Source organism: Nymphaea colorata, chromosome 4 (assembly GCF_008831285.2).
Source record: "Nymphaea colorata isolate Beijing-Zhang1983 chromosome 4, ASM883128v2, whole genome shotgun sequence".
In the NCBI taxonomy this organism is placed as follows: domain Eukaryota; kingdom Viridiplantae; phylum Streptophyta; class Magnoliopsida; order Nymphaeales; family Nymphaeaceae; genus Nymphaea; species Nymphaea colorata.
The window spans coordinates 2,179,053-2,199,667 of record NC_045141.1 but is presented as its reverse complement, the minus strand read 5'-3'; the positions used below and the strand labels follow the sequence as shown (position 1 = coordinate 2,199,667).

Sequence of the window (20,615 nt, the reverse complement as noted above, 5' to 3'; positions counted from 1 at the left end):
CCTCGTTATACTCAATTGTTGCCATTGAGACTGAACAAATTCGGTATTTTTTCTTCTCTTTCCTTTTATTTTCATTTTCCTTTATTTGTGGCTTTGAAATCAAGGACAATTGCAGTGCAAAGCATCTCTTCCAAGGAAGGCAACCTTAACTTGAAGATATCTGTCCCACAAGGTTATCATTTCTCGAAGGTTTGATACCGAAAGGACTTCTCCTGTGGCTTGATTATATTTTTGCCTGTCCCTTTTTAACCTATATTCAGGGATCATATAGTTATAATGTAATAATGTATACGAGATTTTATATTATTATGTATATACTGCACATATACTAGTTCAAAATATAGATACATATTGTAATTATATATGTTACCATATATATACATACGTATAACATTATTTTGCCTTCTTTGCTTAATCTTTACTCTTTTTAATTTGTTAAAATAAGAGTTTGATAGCCTGGAATCTTGCTTGTTGCAGTTCTTCATGAGAATTCTTAGTTACGTGATGCATTGTCTTCCTTAAGTCTAAGAAAAAAGGAAAATTTACTATATATTTTCTGTCCTCAATTGTTCAGTGCTTCTGTTGGGTTTTCAGGTGAATGAGGCAAAAAATGTGCTGAAACTTTGCGATTTTGGTAATGCTATGTTTTCTGGGAAGAATGAGATTACAGCATAGTTGTATCTCTATTCAGCAAGTCCTCCATTTGGTTCTATTCAAGTATAGTTGTATCTCTATTCATTAGTTGTTTTTACTGCAACTTTGAAAATCTGTTGCGTGTGCAAATTAAGGTACTTCTTTGTGTGATGTGTATGCTTCTGAATGGTGATGTGAGGGTTATTATTGACTGGTTTCTTGAAACTGCAGTTCTTGACTTGCCGTATGACCATGCTTTGGACATATGGTCAGTTGGCTGCTGCTTGTACGAGCTATATACAGGAAAGGTCCTCTTCCCTGGACCATCAAACAATGACATGCTTCGGCTTCATATGGAGTTAAAAGGTCCATTTCATAAAAAGATGCTCAGGAAGGTATGCGATTTTTTGGCATGGAAAGTATACTTACTTTGGACGACTGATTTTGTTTATCTTGTGATTGAGATCCTTTTTTACTCTGTCTTCTATTTTAGGGAGCCTTTACAGATCGTCATTTTGATCAGGATCTGAATTTCCATGCCACTGAAGAAGATCCTGTTACAAAGAAGGTGATCATTTTTTCATTATCATGTACTTCAGGTTAATTTATCTATAGCATGGTGAAAGTACATCTTGTTTGTGTTATATATATATCATTGTTCAGTAACAAGTGGCTGGGTAGGGCCATTATGACCTTTATACCTGCATCTTAATTGACTCCACAAGGACGATGCAGGGAGTTCTTTCCTTGGTCAGCAATACCATAATTAAGCAAGCCGAGTAGAGATGTGCGCGAAAGGATGTAAGTGAACAATGCTAATCAGCTAGTTTATAACAAATGTACCTAAATAAGCTTCGTAAAGTAACTAATTAGCTAATGACAAAGTGACTATAGTTGTTGAAAGGGCACTCTTATGGGTTTAAGATAGAAAACATCGATTTCAAGATCTGAGTGTGGGAGATTGACTTGCAGTTGAAGAAAGAGATTCCTGATTTCTTTCACAAAATGTATAAAATCTATCACTTTTACTGTAGATTTCTGTTGTTCTGTAAAGATTACTGTAGATTTAGTGTTTTGTGAAGATATGGCATCAAATTTCAAACAATCCTGCATGACAATGGTCACAAAGGTGAGGAAAATGATTGGTAGAAAATCATGTGCAAGTGTTATAATTAGATGATGAACAATAAAAAGATGATATTTGATTGTTTTCATTTTTTATTTGCTTAAATAATTTCATCTTGTGTTGCATAAAACTTTAAAGTTATTTCTTAATGTGTTATTACTTGTAACATTATGAGTATGTTATGTTAATGGATGTTTATTCCCATAAGTCTATATTTATGTGGAACACGTTTTTAATGGAAAACATTTTTTTCTTTATCTTTTCTGTTTTTTTATTTATTTTGAACTTTTAACATTAAATTGAATTTCCGGTACATTTATGAAACTGTTGTCATACGTTATGGTATGGCGTATTTGTTGGTCCCACCAATACGGGTACATTGGTTTTAGTCATTCAACTTGAATTCACTTGGACCAGCTAGTTGTTTTGTGGTCTTAAACAACACGTACTTGACTTCTAAATTGACAAATAAAGACCGAAAAAATGGTTAATTGGTGTGATTGGTGAGGACTCTCAACTTAGTCGGTCAAGTGGTCCATAGATTATGCTCCAGCCAACTTGATAGTCATGGACCTGTCAACTGATCATTGGCCAGAATGATAAGCATCTATTTGTCCAATTAGTTGCTAGGTTCCCGATGACCCAACAATTTATAAGTGCTATGAGGTGTAGTTATGTTATGGAAATGTGGTGTCCTATGATATGAGAGTTTCTCAAATTTTTTCTTAAGAAATTGCTCCCAACAATATTAAAATGTGTCTTATCTCCAAAACAAAATGTTGCATCTGCATGAGGTAAAAAAAGTGCTGACTGCTGAGTGTTATCCATATCGGACAATATGTATCGTATAGGTTTGAAAAACCTATGCGATACGCATACAACACACGATATGCCTATGGATCATAGGTGTATCGTCCGCATCATGCGATACAAAGGCTGTACTGTACGACGTGGCTGATACACGCCCGTATCTTATGATACGGGGACAAAACGGAAAAAACATTGTTTTTTGTGCTTCTTTTTAAAATTGCTCCTCCCTTCCACTTTCTAAACATCTCTAAGAGCTGTGGGAGGGGAGGTTTTACTAGTTTTCTAAAAAAATCAACATATGTTGGTGAAGAAATTCCATTTGAAGGCATTGAAAATTAAAATTTTAAAAAATTTAAAAAGAAAATGAGGATGAATACGAAGATTATGATGATCATCATTGATGGATGATAATCATGATATTTGCTGCCATCAATGTTAAGTATATCTCAATGTTTCATTAGCATAAGGTTATTAAATTTTTTCCGGTAGTTCTATTCATATTTTTTTAATCCTCAACGTATTCTGAGCTGTTGATACTTGGAAAATCAACCTTTTTTGTCTTCTCTTAAAATTTCTCGTTGGCTATTGCGATAATCATGAAATATGATATGGATTTATTTATCTACATCCATGCAACATATTTGCATGCCCACACTAGGAAAGCAAAAGTGCTTACAATTTCATTGTTAGTGCAGGCTGTTAAGTGACTGCTTGTGAATATTAAGGCAAAGGATTTTAGTAATCTTATTTCAAGCTATACTGGTGAGGATCACAAGATGCTGGCCAATTTCAAAGATTGCTTGATAGAATTTTTGTGCTCGATCCAAAGAAAAGATTGACTGTATCTCAAGCACTGAGTCATCCATTCACTACGGGCAAGTGAATAAAGATGCTGATATTTCTGATCCAGAACTGCTGTTGAGTTAGCTATGCATTTGAATCTTTTATTCAGCCATCTGATCATTGGGCATTTGCTTGTCTCTATCTTTGTCACTTGGACCAAGTGCAAGCAATGCAGACTTCTTGCTGATCGTGAGCTTAACACACTCTCTTACTTGGCGAGACTTTTCAGTCGAATATATTCTATTTCTATTGTAAGATAACTCATCAAAGGCGTTTCATCTCTTGTAAATCATTTTTGATGATGAGCTCTATGAATACGTGTACACTTCTTTTCACCCCATTCTTTGAAATCCTCTTGAGACTCAGTTTCTTATTACGAAAAGATGAGTTTTAAACGTTCTATGTATATATCATGATAATTCATATTCAAATTCAGAAGTCGGACCTGGATAGTCTAAGTGCTCCTTAGAAAAGTATGTTTATTAGCCTTTTTGTTTTGTGGCATTTTGTACGGATCACAGTTATAACAAAAAGATACAAGAGTAAAATTGTTAGCTGCTTATGCGCTTGATTGGGCTGCTATTTTTCTGTGTTGGTGTGTCTTTAAATGGAAGATTACTTTATTTTTCATTCCCTAGATAGAACTCTTTTTTTTTTTTTTTTTTTTTTTTTAAAGTAGTTCTTTGGTAGTCCTTGTGGTGCTAATTCTGTCTTTCATTCAGGGCTTATGGCAGTTCTCTGAGGCAAATATAACAATGGTACTGATGGTTGAAGACAGCAGAAAGAAGGTACCCTAGTTTGTTTGCTGAGTAGCTCAATAGTCAAAACTTTTAGTCATATGCCCTAGCTAGATGATTGTAGTGTCTTTCCAAGTGGTTGGTCTATCATTTGTAATGGAGCACTTTTGGGCTGTTAAAAAATGTGCATCTTAGAAGCATAGCTTCAGAGTATTCATTGCTCCCTTGTATGTGTCTCCAGAAGGTTTCAACATCTGCTGATTAATGCGTGATCTGTGCAATGAATAGGAGATAATTAACTTTGTCTCCATAATTCTGCCTTTCTATAACACTGCTCACTAAGCAGACATTCTTTTGGTGGTCCGGGAGGCTATCTGGCTTGAAGCACCAATTAATTGGTGAATAGTTAACCACTCTGTTCTTTTATTCTGCTAATGATGTTCCATAGCTTTTCCAATAGGAGTTAAATGTAATTTCATTAAGAAGATATCATAGAGGTCTGTTTATATTTTTGCAAAATTTCTTCTAACATGATTCACTGCCTTTTTATGGTAGGGCGGATGATTTCTGGTGTCTTTTATGCACGGTAAGTATTCAAACTTCGGCTTGCTGGTTAAATATTCTTTTCCTTTGTGAGAATAACCTTGTCCTGATTCATTCCTTTTTGCTGCATTACATTGAGTTCTCTGTTTCTTCAACACTTTACATTTGTATACTGCCGTCATTGAGTATAAATCATGTTAGTACGTTTTATTGTTTGACCTTATACTCTTATAGTTTCTTTTAGTGTTACTTCTTGGTTTCTTTCATTTCTTGCTTTCTTGTTACATTTTCTTGGTAGTTTATCAAAATTTATTGTGACTTTTCAAATCAAGGTAGATATTGGCCTTAGCCTTGTGATGACGTTTAAATATACTCTCATTTTCGTATTTGCCTATTACCTGTTGTTGATGTGTTTTGGTCTATTTGAATTGCTACTTATATGGGTTATAATTCCAAGTTCATCTTTGGTTAATCTGTTTTATTACTTAGAGATCTGCATGTGTGAGAATTACTCTCCATCTTCAACCAATGAACATTGCACTAATCTAGGTGTTGTGCTTTAGTAATTTGTCCATGATTTTTTGCTAGGGTTGCACAATGTGCACAGCTGCTCACTTATATTGCTGTCAGATGAAGCATGCCTATCTTTAGTGCTGTTGTTTATTAATAATTCTATGCATCGGATTCTGTTAGAGTCCCATGCTACTTTGTGGTTTTATCATCATTCTAAATACTTAGTGCAGCGCATAAGTAGCAATTTCATAGACTATGATAAACATTTACATTTTAATCCGAAAGACTTCACTTTGATGTCGCTTTACCTACTGTTTTATGTTTATTTGTCCTTTGTTGAATCATGTAGTCATAGATTGTCAAATCTAAACTATGATAGTGATAACCTTGCATGAAGGGACTTCAAAATCCAAAGTTTCTTTTCTACAAGACCTACATCTTTGTTCTAATTGCATATGCAAGTGTCCAGCTGGCCTTTAGCCTACTCATGCGCATTCCAGCTTGTCATAGGCTGACAAACCGATGTGATCAATGGCCTGTTATGAGATTTATCAAGTGGATACATCAGGTTTGGTTTCTCCATTGTTTTTCCCGTTGTATTTTGTATGGATCTTATTCATTTATTGTTGTTCCTAACAGCTGTTCTTTTCTGATTTAAGGAAAGACATTATGTTGGACGAGGAATGTATGAGCGAACAACTGACTTTATCAAGTAAGTCTGTATTTTCCTGTGGAAATATCTTTGTCTTGTTCTCAAACATGGAATATTGTTTTAGTTTGATTTTGTGTGTATGAAGGAATTTTGTAGGTGTTTGGGTGTGCCCATGACTAGAGTGGTTTTCTTGGCAGTTGTTTTGGCTTATTTCAATAGTGTTGTGCTTCACAATGGCTATGTCACATAGGTACGGGTACATATCATTTTTTTTTTAAAACTTGGGTACGACCATATATATATATATATATATATATATATATATATATATATAACAAACAGAACAACACATTCATGAGTCCAAAAAAAGAAAAGAAAAGAAAAGAATAAAAACCCTAATTTTCATACAGAAATAGACTTGGTTAACATTGAGCATGTCCAAAAAAAAAAAAAAAAGAAGGATATGGTCCTGGGTATGTTGATCGTACTCGGGACGTAGCATGGGCATTCCGGTACCCGTACCGATGACGTATCCATATGGGTATGGATACTGCTCCATAAAAGCAATACCTATGTCACTTGGCACAATGGTTATGTTCCACAAAATTGATTTGCAGATCTTTGATCACGTGCTCTACAAGATGCATGTGGTTGTGCATAGATGCTTGCTAGTTCATTTTAGATAATGAAATAATAGATCAATATAAACTTTCCATCATGAATATGTGCTTCAACAGGCAAGCATGTCAGCTAGTACTTTTGAGTTTTGATATCTGAGCTTCTAATTTATAAACTCAGATTGCATTCTTTAGATGATTGTTTTGGATTCATCCATGAAATTGCACTGGGATCCAGGGGTTATGGTTGGACTTTGTGAAGTAATGAATACTTATCTTAGGTTTGTCTCAGACAGCCACACAGCCAAAAGAGAAAATTTTAGACTGAGGAGGAGGAAGACAAATAAGACACAGTTTAGCCCTCTTTTTGACTTTTTTTTTTCCTTCGTGTTTCTTTCTTGTTTCTGTTGCAAATGTTTGAGTTTTGAGAATGCTTCCATTTTCATTATTGATAGTGATGGCATTTCATTCTTTTGAAGCCCAATTGTGTGCAATTGGAATGTACATTTTCCTTGTACTCTTTTGGTTGTTAGGCACATTGGACTGGATGAATCCTTTTGGCTGTTGTGAAGTCTGACTCTTTACTGTGTGAACTGGCACACAGTCCCATGAACAGGGTGCTCATGTTTTGTCATATTGATAAAATGCAGATATATGATTTTCTGGCTTTGTGTATTTGTAGCAAAATTCTCATTTGCCTATTTCCTCTAGGAAAGTTAAAGCATATACCAATTGCTAACTGGTCGATGATGGTTCTTCTGTTTTATGTTTCATCTTTCTGACTGTTTCCTTTCCAACATATGCAGGTAAGGCCATTGGTCAATCCTACAAAAGTTATTATAAATCTTAATGGGCTAGAGTATTCGTGGCATGATCTTGTATCAAAACGTGAGTTTTTGCTGCCTTTGTCTAGTCATAAAATGCTTTCGAGGGATTAAACTAGGAAGGTAAAATGTTCTTGTGGCCTGCATAAGCTCACATGCCTAACAACAATGGAAACAATGCATCTGTCATGCCAATGTTGAAGATTGCTGCTCTTTTCCTGAATCCTTTCCTGCAGGCCTCATGATATGATAGTTCATCACTGGTGCTGTTTCTGTTGTTTTCTGCTGCTAAGCAGGCTGCAGGCCAAGTTCTCTCTGATTAATTTGTTATTGTATAAGTATTTTGTTCCACATACAGGATCACTCTAAGTGCTTCTGAATTTGGCTATTTTTGAATAATTTTGGGAGACAGTTCACTCTAAATTCATACTTTGATTTCGTTTTTCTTTTCTGATGGTTACATTTCATGACGATTTTTTGGCAAGTATTGGAGTTTCTTGATTATTATAAACCTGAGCATTTTGTACTTTGGTATTCTTTTGCCTTCAAGAAGAAGCTTTTTGTTTTTGTTTTTGTTTTTTTTTTTTTTTGACAATGGACTTCAATTAGCTTGTGAAATTGAAGTTTATAATCATGTAACCAGGGCACAAGACTGATCAACCTTTGCTGGATAGTCTTACATTTAGAGTCTAACAGAGTCCAATGCCGTAGTTGTCATTATCATGCACTTGATGATTTTAAAAAACCCACCACATAGGATTGGTTTATCCTGGGCTTCCTTTGGGGAAAGATAAGAGCTTAACCTAAACCATTTGTAAAACTTTCAATCAGTTGAGGACTCAAACATTTATGGAAAATTGTCACTATTAAACCAACCTTTCGTATAGAAGTCCCTAGGAGAGTTGGTGAAGTTCATTTTTCTACCCAACCAACCTATGCTATTTTGCATTCACCCTCTTCTTTAGAGTAGAATTCCTTCCTCTTGGTGATATACCATTTGATGTTAAGAATTTTTGTAAAAGTGATAATTTTGAGTTTTGCTTAAAAACATTTTAAAAGTGTCTTCTCACACAATGATGTGGCTTTTCTTTATTCTTAGTACCTGCTTGAGCAGAAGGATAAAATTTCAAATTTTTGTTGCCAAACAATAGAAGAGGAAAATCGAAAAGTTTTTGAATATGAGCAGTAAGGAAAGGTCCTGTGAAGTTGAGAAAGTCGAGACTAGGAAATGCTATTGACTCTGGTAATCAAGCATTTGCAAGGATTTAGCAGGAAGATATCTTGAGAGAGAAGCCAAAATCCTTTGTAAGATCTTGACAAGTAGCAAAATGAGAGTTGAGAGATTGGCTCGGGGCTTGTGTAGTCGTTCCTCTGGGTCAGTAATCAAGAGTACCGGGTAGGCATATAGGTGATTTATGTCAATACCGCGAAGATAACGACTTATGAACCTTTGGCTCATCGAAAACCCACAAGGTGAAGCGGGTTGGATATGCGACAAAGCTACACATAACCACAAAAGCGGTGGAGCTTCGTAGTAGCCTTTGGGGTGGTGAGGTATTCCCTCAAAGGTGAAGGTCGGCCTAAAAAAAAAAAAATTAAAGGCAAAAGCTGAATGCAAAAGAAAGAAAGAAAAAAAAAAAAAGGAAAAAAAGCAAAAGGTGTCTGCCAAGAGATGAAAGGCATGAAGGCTGAACTCGCAGAAATTGAATGTGAAAATCTTTGGTAGATGTGCGGTCCTAGGGTCAATATCTTCTCCTATTTTTGATTACCTAAGATGCTGAGGATGATTCCTTTATGTTCATATTTTAGAAATTGAAAGGCATCCCTTCTAGAGATTTGACGACATTGACGCGAAATGAATCCTAATGCTTGCGGTAGGTGCTATGTGTAAATGAAGGCCATATTATTTGCACAACACGAGCACTCATGCTTATTAGTTAAATTGATCGTTTTTGAACTATTTCAAACTAAAAACTTGACATCTCTTGTCATAGGAGGAACTAACCAATCTCCGTTGGTCTTGAAATATGTTTGTCTTTTCATTCCCAATCCCCTTTGGCCTTGAAAGATGTTGGTCATTCCATTACCAAACCATTAGTCCATTCATGGAATAGATGAAACTCCTCGAACCTAGTCAACTTATGTTGAGCTTGATGAATTTCATTATCTTTGTCTCAAGAGATGCATATCATTTGGGACAAGTGATTAAGCCTGACCCATTATTCCATCTTAACCGAGTGTCTTCAACATAACCCAGACTTGGGGTTTTGTCTGTCATGGAACATCTCTTATCTCTTTTCAAAAGGACCAATCAATTTTGTAGCCCATTTTGAAGTGTGACATTTTTGAAAGCAATGTTATCCGTATCGTACGATACGGACGCGTATCGTACGATACGTATCGTCCGTATCATCATTTTCGATACGGTACACCTAATCAATACGATACGCGTATGTATCGTACGCGTATCGCACGTATCGTGCGATACGGTGGGCGTATCGCACGATACGTGCGATACACCCCCGTATCGCACGATACGGGAGTAAAATTAAAAAAGGGGCCGTCGGGCCCCTTTTTTGCTTCTTATTCTCAAACCGACGCTCCTCTCTCTCTCTCTTCTTGTTTCTCAACGCTGCCAGAGACGTGGGAGGGAGAGATTTTCTCCATTGCATCAAGATTTGCCGGTGAAGAAGCTTCATTCCTCGTTGTGGGGAGTCTTGGGACGGTGGGAAGCTTGGAGAAAGAGGGTTTTTTGGTTTTTAACACCAAGAAGGTAAGAAATAACTCATTTTTGCCGTTGAATCGTTCATTTCTCTTATTTCCTACATTTATTTGTATGTTTTTACTTGTTTTGTAAAGATATAATGTTGGCAGTGGTGTACAAGGGTGAATCCCAAAAATAGATTAAGAGTTAAGTGCAATTATTGTAAGCAAATCATATCAGGAGGGATTTCTCGCTTTAAACACCATATAGCTGGTACACACAGCGATGTGGCTGCCTGCAATGGCTCCCAAGAGATCCCATTGCCAGCGTATGTAAAGCACCAGTGTCAGCAACTTCTTGATGCAGTGAAAGCAAGTAGGATTGAAAAGGACATGGAAGATGCGGAGGAAGGATATGGGGACCCACATGAAGGAGAAGAAAGTGAAGGTGAAGATGTTCAACTTGAACAAGAAGATGTTGGTGTCAGTTTGAAAACAACTAAAGGGAAAGGCATCATGCATGGTGGTGGTTCTTCTGCAACCAGAAAAAGAAGAGGTGCAAGTGTAAGTTCAGTTTCACGAGGACGTGGCAGAAGTCAGGGTCGTACTGGTGGTGGTAGAGTACCTACTATGAAGTCGAGCAATATGTCTGGTTCGATCAAGAATTTTTTTCCCAATTATACTGCTGCTGGTGCTCAGCCTGAGATTCGTATAGCCATGCAATCAAAGGATATTATTGAAGCAGCAGATGAAACCATAGGAAGGTGGTTCTATGATGCATCCATTCCCTTCAATGCAGCAAACTCTTATCATTATCAGCCTATAGCAGATGCGATTGCTAGTGTAGGGCGATGATATAAAATGCCCTCTTTTCATAAATTGCGAGGTAAAATTCTCAACAATATAGTTAGAGATGTGAAGACATATTGTGATGAACTAAAATTGAGCTGGAAAGCTACAGGATGCAGTGTAATGGCAGATGGGTGGACAGACATCAAGAACAGAACATTGGTAAACTTCCTTGTATATTGCCCTCTTGGTACTATGTTCTTAAAATCTGTTGATTTGTCTGATACTCCTAAGACTGCTGATGTGTTGTTTGGGATTTTTGATAAAGTTATAGAAGAAGTTGGGCCTGAAAATGTCGTACAATTTATCACTGATAATGCAGCAAATTATAAAGCTGCAGGTGAAATGTTAGCAGCACGATATGGGACATTTTATTGGAGTCCATGTGCTGCTCACTGTGTAAATCTTATGCTTCAGGATCTTGGTGAAAGGGATGATATGAAGTTGACAGTTCACAGATGCCAAGAAATCACGAAGTTTATTTACAATCATGCTTATGTCTTGAATTTGATGAGGAAATTCACAAATGGGGCTGAATTGATTCGACCTGCACAAACACGGTTTGCTACAAATGTTTTGACTGTGCAGGGTATAGTCAAGCAAAGAACTTCTCTCAGGCAGATGTTTTCAAGTGATGATTGGGCTGCATATCCACATGCCTATAAAAGAAAGGCTACGACAGTTGTGGATACCATCTTCGATGTTGACTTTTGGGAATCATGTGTGCACTTATTGAAGATTTGTGTACCTCTAGTGAAAGTCCTCAGATTAGTTGATAGTGAAGATAGACCTTCTATTGGATATTTATACGAGTCTATGGATAGAGCCAAGGAGGCCATTAGAGATAATATGAAGGGAAAAAAGAAGTTGTACATGCCTATATGGAAGATTATAGATGAAAGGTGGTCTGGACAACTTCATCGCCCACTTCATGCAGCAGCCTACTACCTAAATCCTGCTATTAGATATCTTCCCACTTTTAAGAAGGACAGAGAGGTCGAGTATGGCATGTTGGATTGCATTGATGTGTTAGTAAGTGACAGTAAAGAACAAGACGCTATCCATATGTCGATCAACAAATATGATACGGCTTCTGGTACCATGGCGAGAGACACAGCAGTTCGATGCAGGACAACTATGCGTCCAGGTATTAGAAAAAGAAACTTTATACTTTTAGTTTTTGTTGTTTAACTTTTATTCTACCTTCTCATATATTTATTGCTGACAACATTTTACTTTCCATCTGTTATTAGATTTGTGGTGGGAAAGGTTTGGGCCTGATTGCCCAGAATTAAGGAAGCTTGCAATTAGAATCCTCAGTCAAACATGTAGTGCAACTGGATGTGAAAGAAATTGGAGTGTATTTCAGCACATCCATAGTAAGAAGAGGAATAGGCTGGAACATAAAAGGTTGAATGACCTTGTTTATGTTCGTTATAATATGAAGTTGAGACAAAGGTAAACATTTGTTTTGTTATACAAGAATATCAAATTCTAATATATATTTTAATCTCTAACAATTTGTTAATTTTTTCTCTTGTTAGGCAACTAGAAACAACATCTACGAGGAAGCATCACAATCAATATGATCCTATCTTCATTGACCATTTTGATATATTAGATTCTTGGGTTGAAGAAGAACCAGCTGCAATACTTGATGAGGACGATCTTGATTTTTTGAATGTTGAAGGAGCAGCAGAGATTGTTGAAGAAGGAGAGGCTGGGGGGGAGCAATGGAATGTTGGTGACATTCCATTTGCAACAGAGGGGATAGAAGAAGAAGTTAATGAAGGAAGTGAAGATGATGATGAAGAATGAAGATGATGATGCAAATGACGATTGACGATGCTTTTTGTTTTGAGTTTTGAAAACTATGTCAATATGTTCTGAGTTTTGACTTCTGAACTTATGAATTGTGATGTAATTGAATACTCTTAGGTTGTTTAGTATGTTATTTTGTTTTTTGAATGTTTGATTTCTTATTTTGGAATGTCTTGTTCATATGCATACCTCATACTTCATAGTTCATATACATGAATGATGAATGTTCCTTTAAATACATTTTTCTTGAATTTTTCTGATTTTTACTAGTTTTTTCGGATTTTTTTAGATTTTTTCTGATTTTTTCTGATTTTTTATAAATTTTTAATATTTTTTACAAATTAAAAAATTAATTTTACGATACGTTACGATACATTTACGCTACGTTACGATACAGTGTATAGGTCGGCCCGACCGATACACGATACGATACGGCAGTGATAACATTGTTTGAAAGGTTCTATTCATCGAAGTTGCATGGGTTTTGGTTTTTATGTCCTCAGGTCCTTCATGGTTTTAGACGAGGATAATGCTTAGCTTCTCTTGTATCACGTTAGTGTCAGGTTAGTTGAATAGATCCTTTAGTTAGCTATTGCACATGTCCAGTGGTTAAGGTCATTGGTTTGATTTGTATTCAGTAGGATCCTATTTTGATATAGTTTGATTATTTAGTTTTGTTGAGTTGGGCAATTGTTTTCTGCTTTAATGGTTTCCTGCATAGTGTCATGTTTAGTTTTTACTTTCATTGTGACATGGGTTGTTTAGGTGCCTTTATTGTCTTAGTCGTCTAGAGTATTTTCATGTACAGTGCCTATGCTGATTTTTCTTCCTTTTCACCCTTTTATGACCCCATCTGAAGGTTCAACGAGGCATATTCCCTTTTTTATGTGAACTGGAAAAATATTTGGCATTATCATGTCGATGGTTAAATTTGATAGTAGAAAGGAAAATTATTTCTGATTCACCTCGTTATACTCAATTGTTGCCATTGAGACTGAACAAATTCGGTATTTTTTCTTCTCTTTCCTTTTATTTTCATTTTCCTTTATTTGTTGCTTTGAAATCAAGGACAATTGCAGTGCAAAGCATCTCTTCCAAGGAAGGCAACCTTAACTTGAAGATATCTGTCCCACAAGGTTATCATTTCTCGAAGGTTTGATACCGAAAGGACTTCTCCTGTGGCTTGATTATATTTTTGCCTGTCCCTTTTTAACCTATATTCAGGGATCATATAGTTATAATGTAATAATGTATACGAGATTTTATATTATTATGTATATACTGCACATATACTAGTTCAAAATATAGATACATATTGTAATTATATATGTTACCATATATATACATACGTATAACATTATTTTGCCTTCTTTGCTTAATCTTTACTCTTTTTAATTTGTTAAAATAAGAGTTTGATAGCCTGGAATCTTGCTTGTTGCAGTTCTTCATGAGAATTCTTAGTTACGTGATGCATTGTCTTCCTTAAGTCTAAGAAAAAAGGAAAATTTACTATATATTTTCTGTCCTCAATTGTTCAGTGCTTCTGTTGGGTTTTCAGGTGAATGCGGCAAAAAATGTGCTGAAACTTTGCGATTTTGGTAATGCTATGTTTTCTGGGAAGAATGAGATTGCAGCATAGTTGTATCTCTATTCAGCAAGTCCTCCATTTGGTTCTATTCAAGTATAGTTGTATCTCTATTCATTAGTTGTTTTTACTGCAACTTTGAAAATCTGTTGCGTGTGCAAATTAAGGTACTTCTTTGTGTGATGTGTATGCTTCTGAATGGTGATGTGACGGTTATTATTGACTGGCTTCTTGAAACTGCAGTTCTTGGCTTGCCGTATGACCATGCTTTGGACATATGGTCAGTTGGCTGCTGCTTGTACGAGCTATATACAGGAAAGGTCCACTTCCCTGGACCATCAAACAATGACATGCTTCGGCTTCATATGGAGTTAAAAGGTCCATTTCATAAAAAGATGCTCAGGAAGGTATGCGATTTTTTGGCATGGAAAGTATACTTACTTTGGACGACTGATTTTGTTTATCTTGTGATTGATATCCTTTTTTACTCTGTCTTCTATTTTAAGGAGCCTTTACAGATCGTCATTTTGATCAGGATCTGAATTTCCATGCCACTGAAGAAGATCCTGTTACAAAGAAGGTGATCATTTTTTCATTATCATGTACTTCAGGTTAATTTATCTATAGCATGGTGAAAGTACATCTTGTTCGTGTTATATATATATCATTGTTCAGTAACAAGTGGCTGGGTAGGGCCATTATGACCTTTATACCTACATCTTAGTTGACTCCACAAGGACGATGCAGACAGTTCTTTCCATGGTCAGCAATACCATAATTAAGCAAAGCCAAGTAGGGATGCGCGCGAAAGGATGTAAGTGAACAATGCTAATCAGCTAGTCTAAGTGCTCCTTAGAAAAGTATGCTTATTAGCCTTTTTGTTTTGTGGCATTTTGTACGCATCACAGTTATAACAAAAAGATACAAGAGTAAAATATTTAGCTGTGCTATTTTTCTGTGTTGGTGTGTCTTTAAATGGAAGATTACTTTATTTTTCATTCCCTAGATAGAACTCTTTTTTTTTTTTTTTAAAGTAGTTCTTTGGTAGTCCTGGAGGTGCTAATTTTGTCTTTCATTCAGGGCTTATGGCAGTTCTCTGAGGCAAATATAACAATGGTACTGATGGTTGAAGACAGCAGAAAGATGGTACCCTAGTTTGTTTGCTGAGTAGCTCAATAGTCAAAACTTTTAGTCATATGCCCTAGCCAGATGATTGTAGTGTCTTTCCAAGTGGTTGGTCTATCATTTGTAATGGAGCACTTTTGGGCTGTTAAAAAATGTGCATCTTAGAAGCATAGCTTCAGAGTATTCATTGCTCCCATGTATGTGTCTCCAGAAGGTTTCAACATCTGCTGATTAATGTGTGATCTGTGCAATGAATAGGAGATAATTAACTTTGTCTCCATAATTCTGCCTTTCTATAACACTGCTCCCTAAGCTGACATTCTTTTGGTGGTCCGGGAGGCTATCTGGCTTGAAGCACCAATTATTTGGTGAATAGTTAACCACTCTGTTCTTTTATTCTGCTAATGATGTTCCATAGCTTTTCCAATACGAGTTAAATGTAATTTCATTAAGAAGATATCATAGAGGTCTGTTTATATTTTTGCAAAATTTCTTCTAACATGATTCACTGCCTTTTTATGGTAGGATGGATGATTTCTGGTGTCTTTTATGCACGGTAAGTATTCAAACTTCGGCTTGCTGGTTAAATATTCTTTTCCTTTGTGAGAATATCCTTGTCCTGATTCATTCCTTTTTGCTGCGTTACATTGAGTTCTCTGTTTATTCAACACTTTACATTTGTATACTGCCGTCATTGAGTATAAATCATGTTAGTACCTTTTATTGTTTGACCTTATACTCTTATAGTTTCTTTTAGTGTTACTTCTTGGTTTCTTTCATTTCTTGCTTTCTTGTTACATTTTCTTGGTAGTTTATCAAAATTTATTGTGACTTTTCAAATCAAGTTAGATATTGGCCTTAGCCTTGTGATGACGTTTAAATATACTCTCATTTTCATATTTGCCTATTACCTGTTGTTGATGTGTTTTGGTCTATTTGAATTGCTACTTATATGGGTTATAATTCCAAGTTCATCTTTGGTTAATCTGTTTTATTACTTAGAGATCTGCATGTGTGAGAATTACTCTCCATCTGCAACCAATGAACATTGCACTAATCTAGGTGTTGTGCTTTAGTAATTTGTCCATGATTTTTTGCTAGGGTTGCACAATGTGCACAGCTGCTCACTTATATTGCTGGCAGATGAAGCATGCCCATCTTTAGTGCTGTTGTTTATTAATAATTCTATGCATCGGATTCTGTTAGAGTCCCATGCTACTTTATGGTTTTATCATCATTCTAAATACTTAGTGCAGCGCATAAGTAGCAATTTCATAGACTGTGATAAACATTTACTGCAATAAGTGTTAGAGTGTTGTTCTTTGTGTGTATATTTTTGTGGAATTTGTGAATTTCAGCTGGTCACTTAGTTTTGTTCCCACAAAATGATGCAGGCATACGGGAGGAACTTAAAGATGGTTCAGTTCAGGTGTATAGTGTGCAAGATTTCATCCCAAAAGATCCTGCAGCACTTGTAAGTGCCGAATTTGTACAAGCATAAGAGTTTTTTGGTCAATCTTTGACGAATGAGAATTGTTTGTGGGACAACAGGTATGACAGAATGGTTCCAGTCTTACTCATGATAAGTTTTGGTACGTTTCAACAAGGAAACCCTTTCATGTTTCAATGCTCTTCACCTCTTTGCCCACATTGTTTGTTTTTGCATGTATGCCTTAGCATTGTCAAATTACATGGTCCAAAATTTATCAAACTAAGTGATTTGATATGGGGATCATCTTGCAGGTATGTTGCAGTTTCAAATTTTTTTGTTAAGCGTAATGCTTATATGAAGCATCTTAACATTGCTTCAGTGGAGCCAAAGACTGCATTTGTGATTAATATATATATATATATATATGTATATACCTATATGTATATATATAATATTTTAAAATATAACATATACAACCGTGACATATATATGTACTATATAACAAGTATGTAATATCAGACGTACACATATATATTATCATACAATATGTAATATATATGTACATACATATGTGGTATAATATTTCATGTATAATACATGTATATTATATAATATGTTATTAGTATATATGCTATAGTATTATATATATACAATAACACGTATCATATATATTATACGTTTAACATATAATACATAATATAATATATTACATATTATATGTATACATTATGGTTCTAGTAATATATCATTAATAGACATTACTATAATTATATACATTATGCATTATAATACGTGTATAAAGTATGTTATACGTAGTAACTTCTAATGTATATATAATGTTATATGTTTATTGTATTTTATACAATATAACATATAATTGTAGTATTTATTTCTTCTGCGATCCTCATTCATGATTTAGATTACTATGAGCTTGTTATCTATTTGATGCTTAATGTCAATTTCATATTATGCGTGCAGGGGCTGACTATCCTTGCTTTCAACAAAGGGAATTTCAATTCAAAGACCTTAAATGAGCTACTAAGTTTAGGTCCTAGTTTTGTAATAATGAAGTTTTTTGAGAGTAAGTTTACCAGTACTGCTTGGAATTCTCTTGCGTTGTTTCTTGATGTCATTTAGGAGGCAAGGAGTAGGCCATGATTTTACATCATCTGTTTCCTTTAATCATGTAGGTGTACTGGACATTGTCATGATGTATGGGGCATATTCAACAACTCGTCGTTTAGCTGTGATGAGAATTGTTGTCCGTTTTCTTTGGTTTGGTGTTGCTTCAGCATTTGTATCATATCTTTATGTGTGAGTTTTTTGTGTTGTTGTTTCTTTTTTAATCCGAAAGACTTCACTTTGATGTCGCTGCACCTACTGTTTTATGTTTATTTGTCCTTTGTCGAATCATGTAGTCATAGATTGTCAAATCTAAACTATGATAGTGATAACCTTGCAGGAAGGGACTTCAAAATCCAAGGTTTGTTTTCTACAAGACTTACATCTTTGTTCTAATTGCATATGCAAGTGTTCAGCTGGCCTTTAGCCTACTCATGCGCATTCCAGCTTTGTCATAGGCTGACAAACCGATGTGATCAATGGCCTGTTATGAGATTTATCAAGTGGATGCATCAGGTTTGGTTTCTCCATTGTTCTTCCCGTTGTATTTTGTATGGATCTTATTCATTTATTGTTGTTCCTAACAGCTGTTCTTTTCTGATTTAAGGAAAGACATTATGTTGGACGAGGAATGTACGAGCGAACAACTGACTTTATCAAGTAAGTCTGTATTTTCCTGTGGAAATATCTTTGTCTTGTTCTCAAACATGGAATATTGTTTTAGTTTGATTTTGTGTATATGAAGGATTTTTTTAGGTGTTTGGGTGTGCCCATGACTAGAGTGGTTTTCTTGGCAGTTGTTTTGGCTTATTTCAATAGTGTTGTGCTTCACAATGGCTATGTCACAGAGGTACGGGTACATATCATTTTAAAAAAAAAAACTTGGGTACGACCATATATATATATATATATATATATATATATATATATATATGACAACACATTCATGAGTCCAAAAAAAGAAAAGAATAAAAACCCTAATTTTCAGACAGAAATGGACTTGGTTAACATTGAGCATGTCCAAAAAAAAGAAAAGAAGGATATGGTCTTGGGTATGTTGATTGTACTCGAGACGTAGCATGGGCATACCGGTACCTGTACCGATGACGTATCCATATGGGTATGGATACTGCTCCATAAAAGCAATACCTATGTGACTTGGCACAATGGTTATGTTCCACAAAATTGATTTGCTGATCTTTGATCACGTGCTCTACAAGATGCATGTTGTTGTGCATAGATGCTTGCTAGGTCATTTTAGATAATGAAATAATAGATCAATATAAACTTTCCATCATGAATATGTGTTTCAACAGGCAAGCGTGTCAGGTAGTACTTTTGAGTTTTGATATCTGAGCTTCTAATTTATAAACTCAGATTGCATTCTTTAGATGATTGTTTTGGATTCATCCAGGAAATTGCACTGGGATCCAGGGGTTATGGTTGAACTTTGTGAAGTAATGAATACTTATCTTAGGTTTGTCTCAGACAGCCACACAGCCAAAAGAGAAAATTTTAGACCGAGGAGGAGGTAGACAAATAAGACACAGTTTGGTCCTCTTTTTGACTTTTTTTTTTGTCCTTGGTGTTTCTTTCTTGTTTCTGTTGCAAATGTTTGGGTTTTGAGAATGCTTCCATTTTCATTCTTGATAGTGATGGCATTTCATTCTTTTGAAGCCCAATTGTGTGCAATTGGAATGTACATTTTCCTTGTACTCTTTTGGTTGTTAGGCACATTGGACTGGATGAATCCTTTTGGCTGTTGTGAAGTCTGACTCTTTACTGTGTGAACTGACACACAGTCCCATGAACAGGGTGCTCATGTTTTTTCATATTGATAAAATGCAGATATATGATTTTCTGGCTTTGTGTATTTGGAGCAAAATTCTCATTTGCCTATTTCCTCCAGGAAAGTTAAAGCATATACCAATTGCTAACTGGTCGATGATGGTTCTTCTGTTTATGTTTCATCTTTCTGACTGTTTCCTTTCCAGCATATGCAGGTAAGGCCATTGGTCAATCCTACAAAAGTTATTATAAATCTTAATGGGCTAGAGTATTCGTGGCATGTTCTTGTATCAAAACGTGAGTTTTTGCGGCCTTTGTCTAGTCATAAAATGCTTTCGAGGGATTAAACTAGGAAGGTAAAATGTTCTTGTGGCCTGCATAAGCTCACATGCCTAACAATAACAACAATGGAAACAATGCAGCTGTCATGCCAATGTTGACGATTGCTGCTCTTTTCCTGAATCCTTTCCTGCAGAGGCATCACTGGTGCTGTTTCTGTTGTTTTCTGCTGCTAAGCAGGCTGATTAATTTGTTATTGTATAAGTATTTTGTTCCACATACAGGATCACTCTAAGTGCTTCTGAATTTGGCTATTTTTGAATAATTTTGGGAGACAGTTCACACTAAATTCATACTTTGATTTCGTTTTTCTTTTCTGATGGTTACATTTCATGACGATTTTTTGGCAAGTATTGGAGTTTCTTGATTATTATTGTAGAAACACACACCAAGATGGAGAGAAAGAGAAGGAACACACAATATACGTGGAAAACCTCAAAGAGAGGTGAAAAACCACGGAGAAGCTCTAACCTAGGGGCACAACCGCAACCCTAGGAGAGAGAAAATGTTATTCCACTTAATCAACAATTACACCATAAGTGGGATTAAATAA

General features: G+C 35.6%; 1 protein-coding gene across 42 annotated transcripts in view; it reads left to right on the top strand.

The window, feature by feature from the left end:
• The first annotated feature begins 4,723 nt into the window (after positions 1-4,723).
• The window catches only part of LOC116252940 (callose synthase 10-like), a 37,708-nt gene continuing 21,816 nt past the window's right edge, over positions 4,724-20,615 (top strand). For 2 of the 42 annotated variants that reach the window (XM_050077399.1, XM_031627586.2), the window contains exons 1-11: positions 10,863-11,997; positions 12,104-12,308; positions 12,395-14,663; positions 14,775-15,937; positions 16,776-16,855; positions 16,933-16,973; positions 17,792-17,894; positions 18,004-18,127; positions 18,276-18,296; positions 18,394-18,451; positions 18,543-18,595. In XM_050077399.1, coding sequence (XP_049933356.1) covers positions 10,863-11,997; positions 12,104-12,308; positions 12,395-12,668 — 1,614 coding nt within the window. In that variant the 3' untranslated portion in view covers positions 12,669-14,663; positions 14,775-15,937; positions 16,776-16,855; ... (4 more) ...; positions 18,394-18,451; positions 18,543-18,595. The other 40 variants (XM_050077393.1, XM_050077392.1, XM_050077408.1 and 37 more) reach the window with 37 other exon arrangements.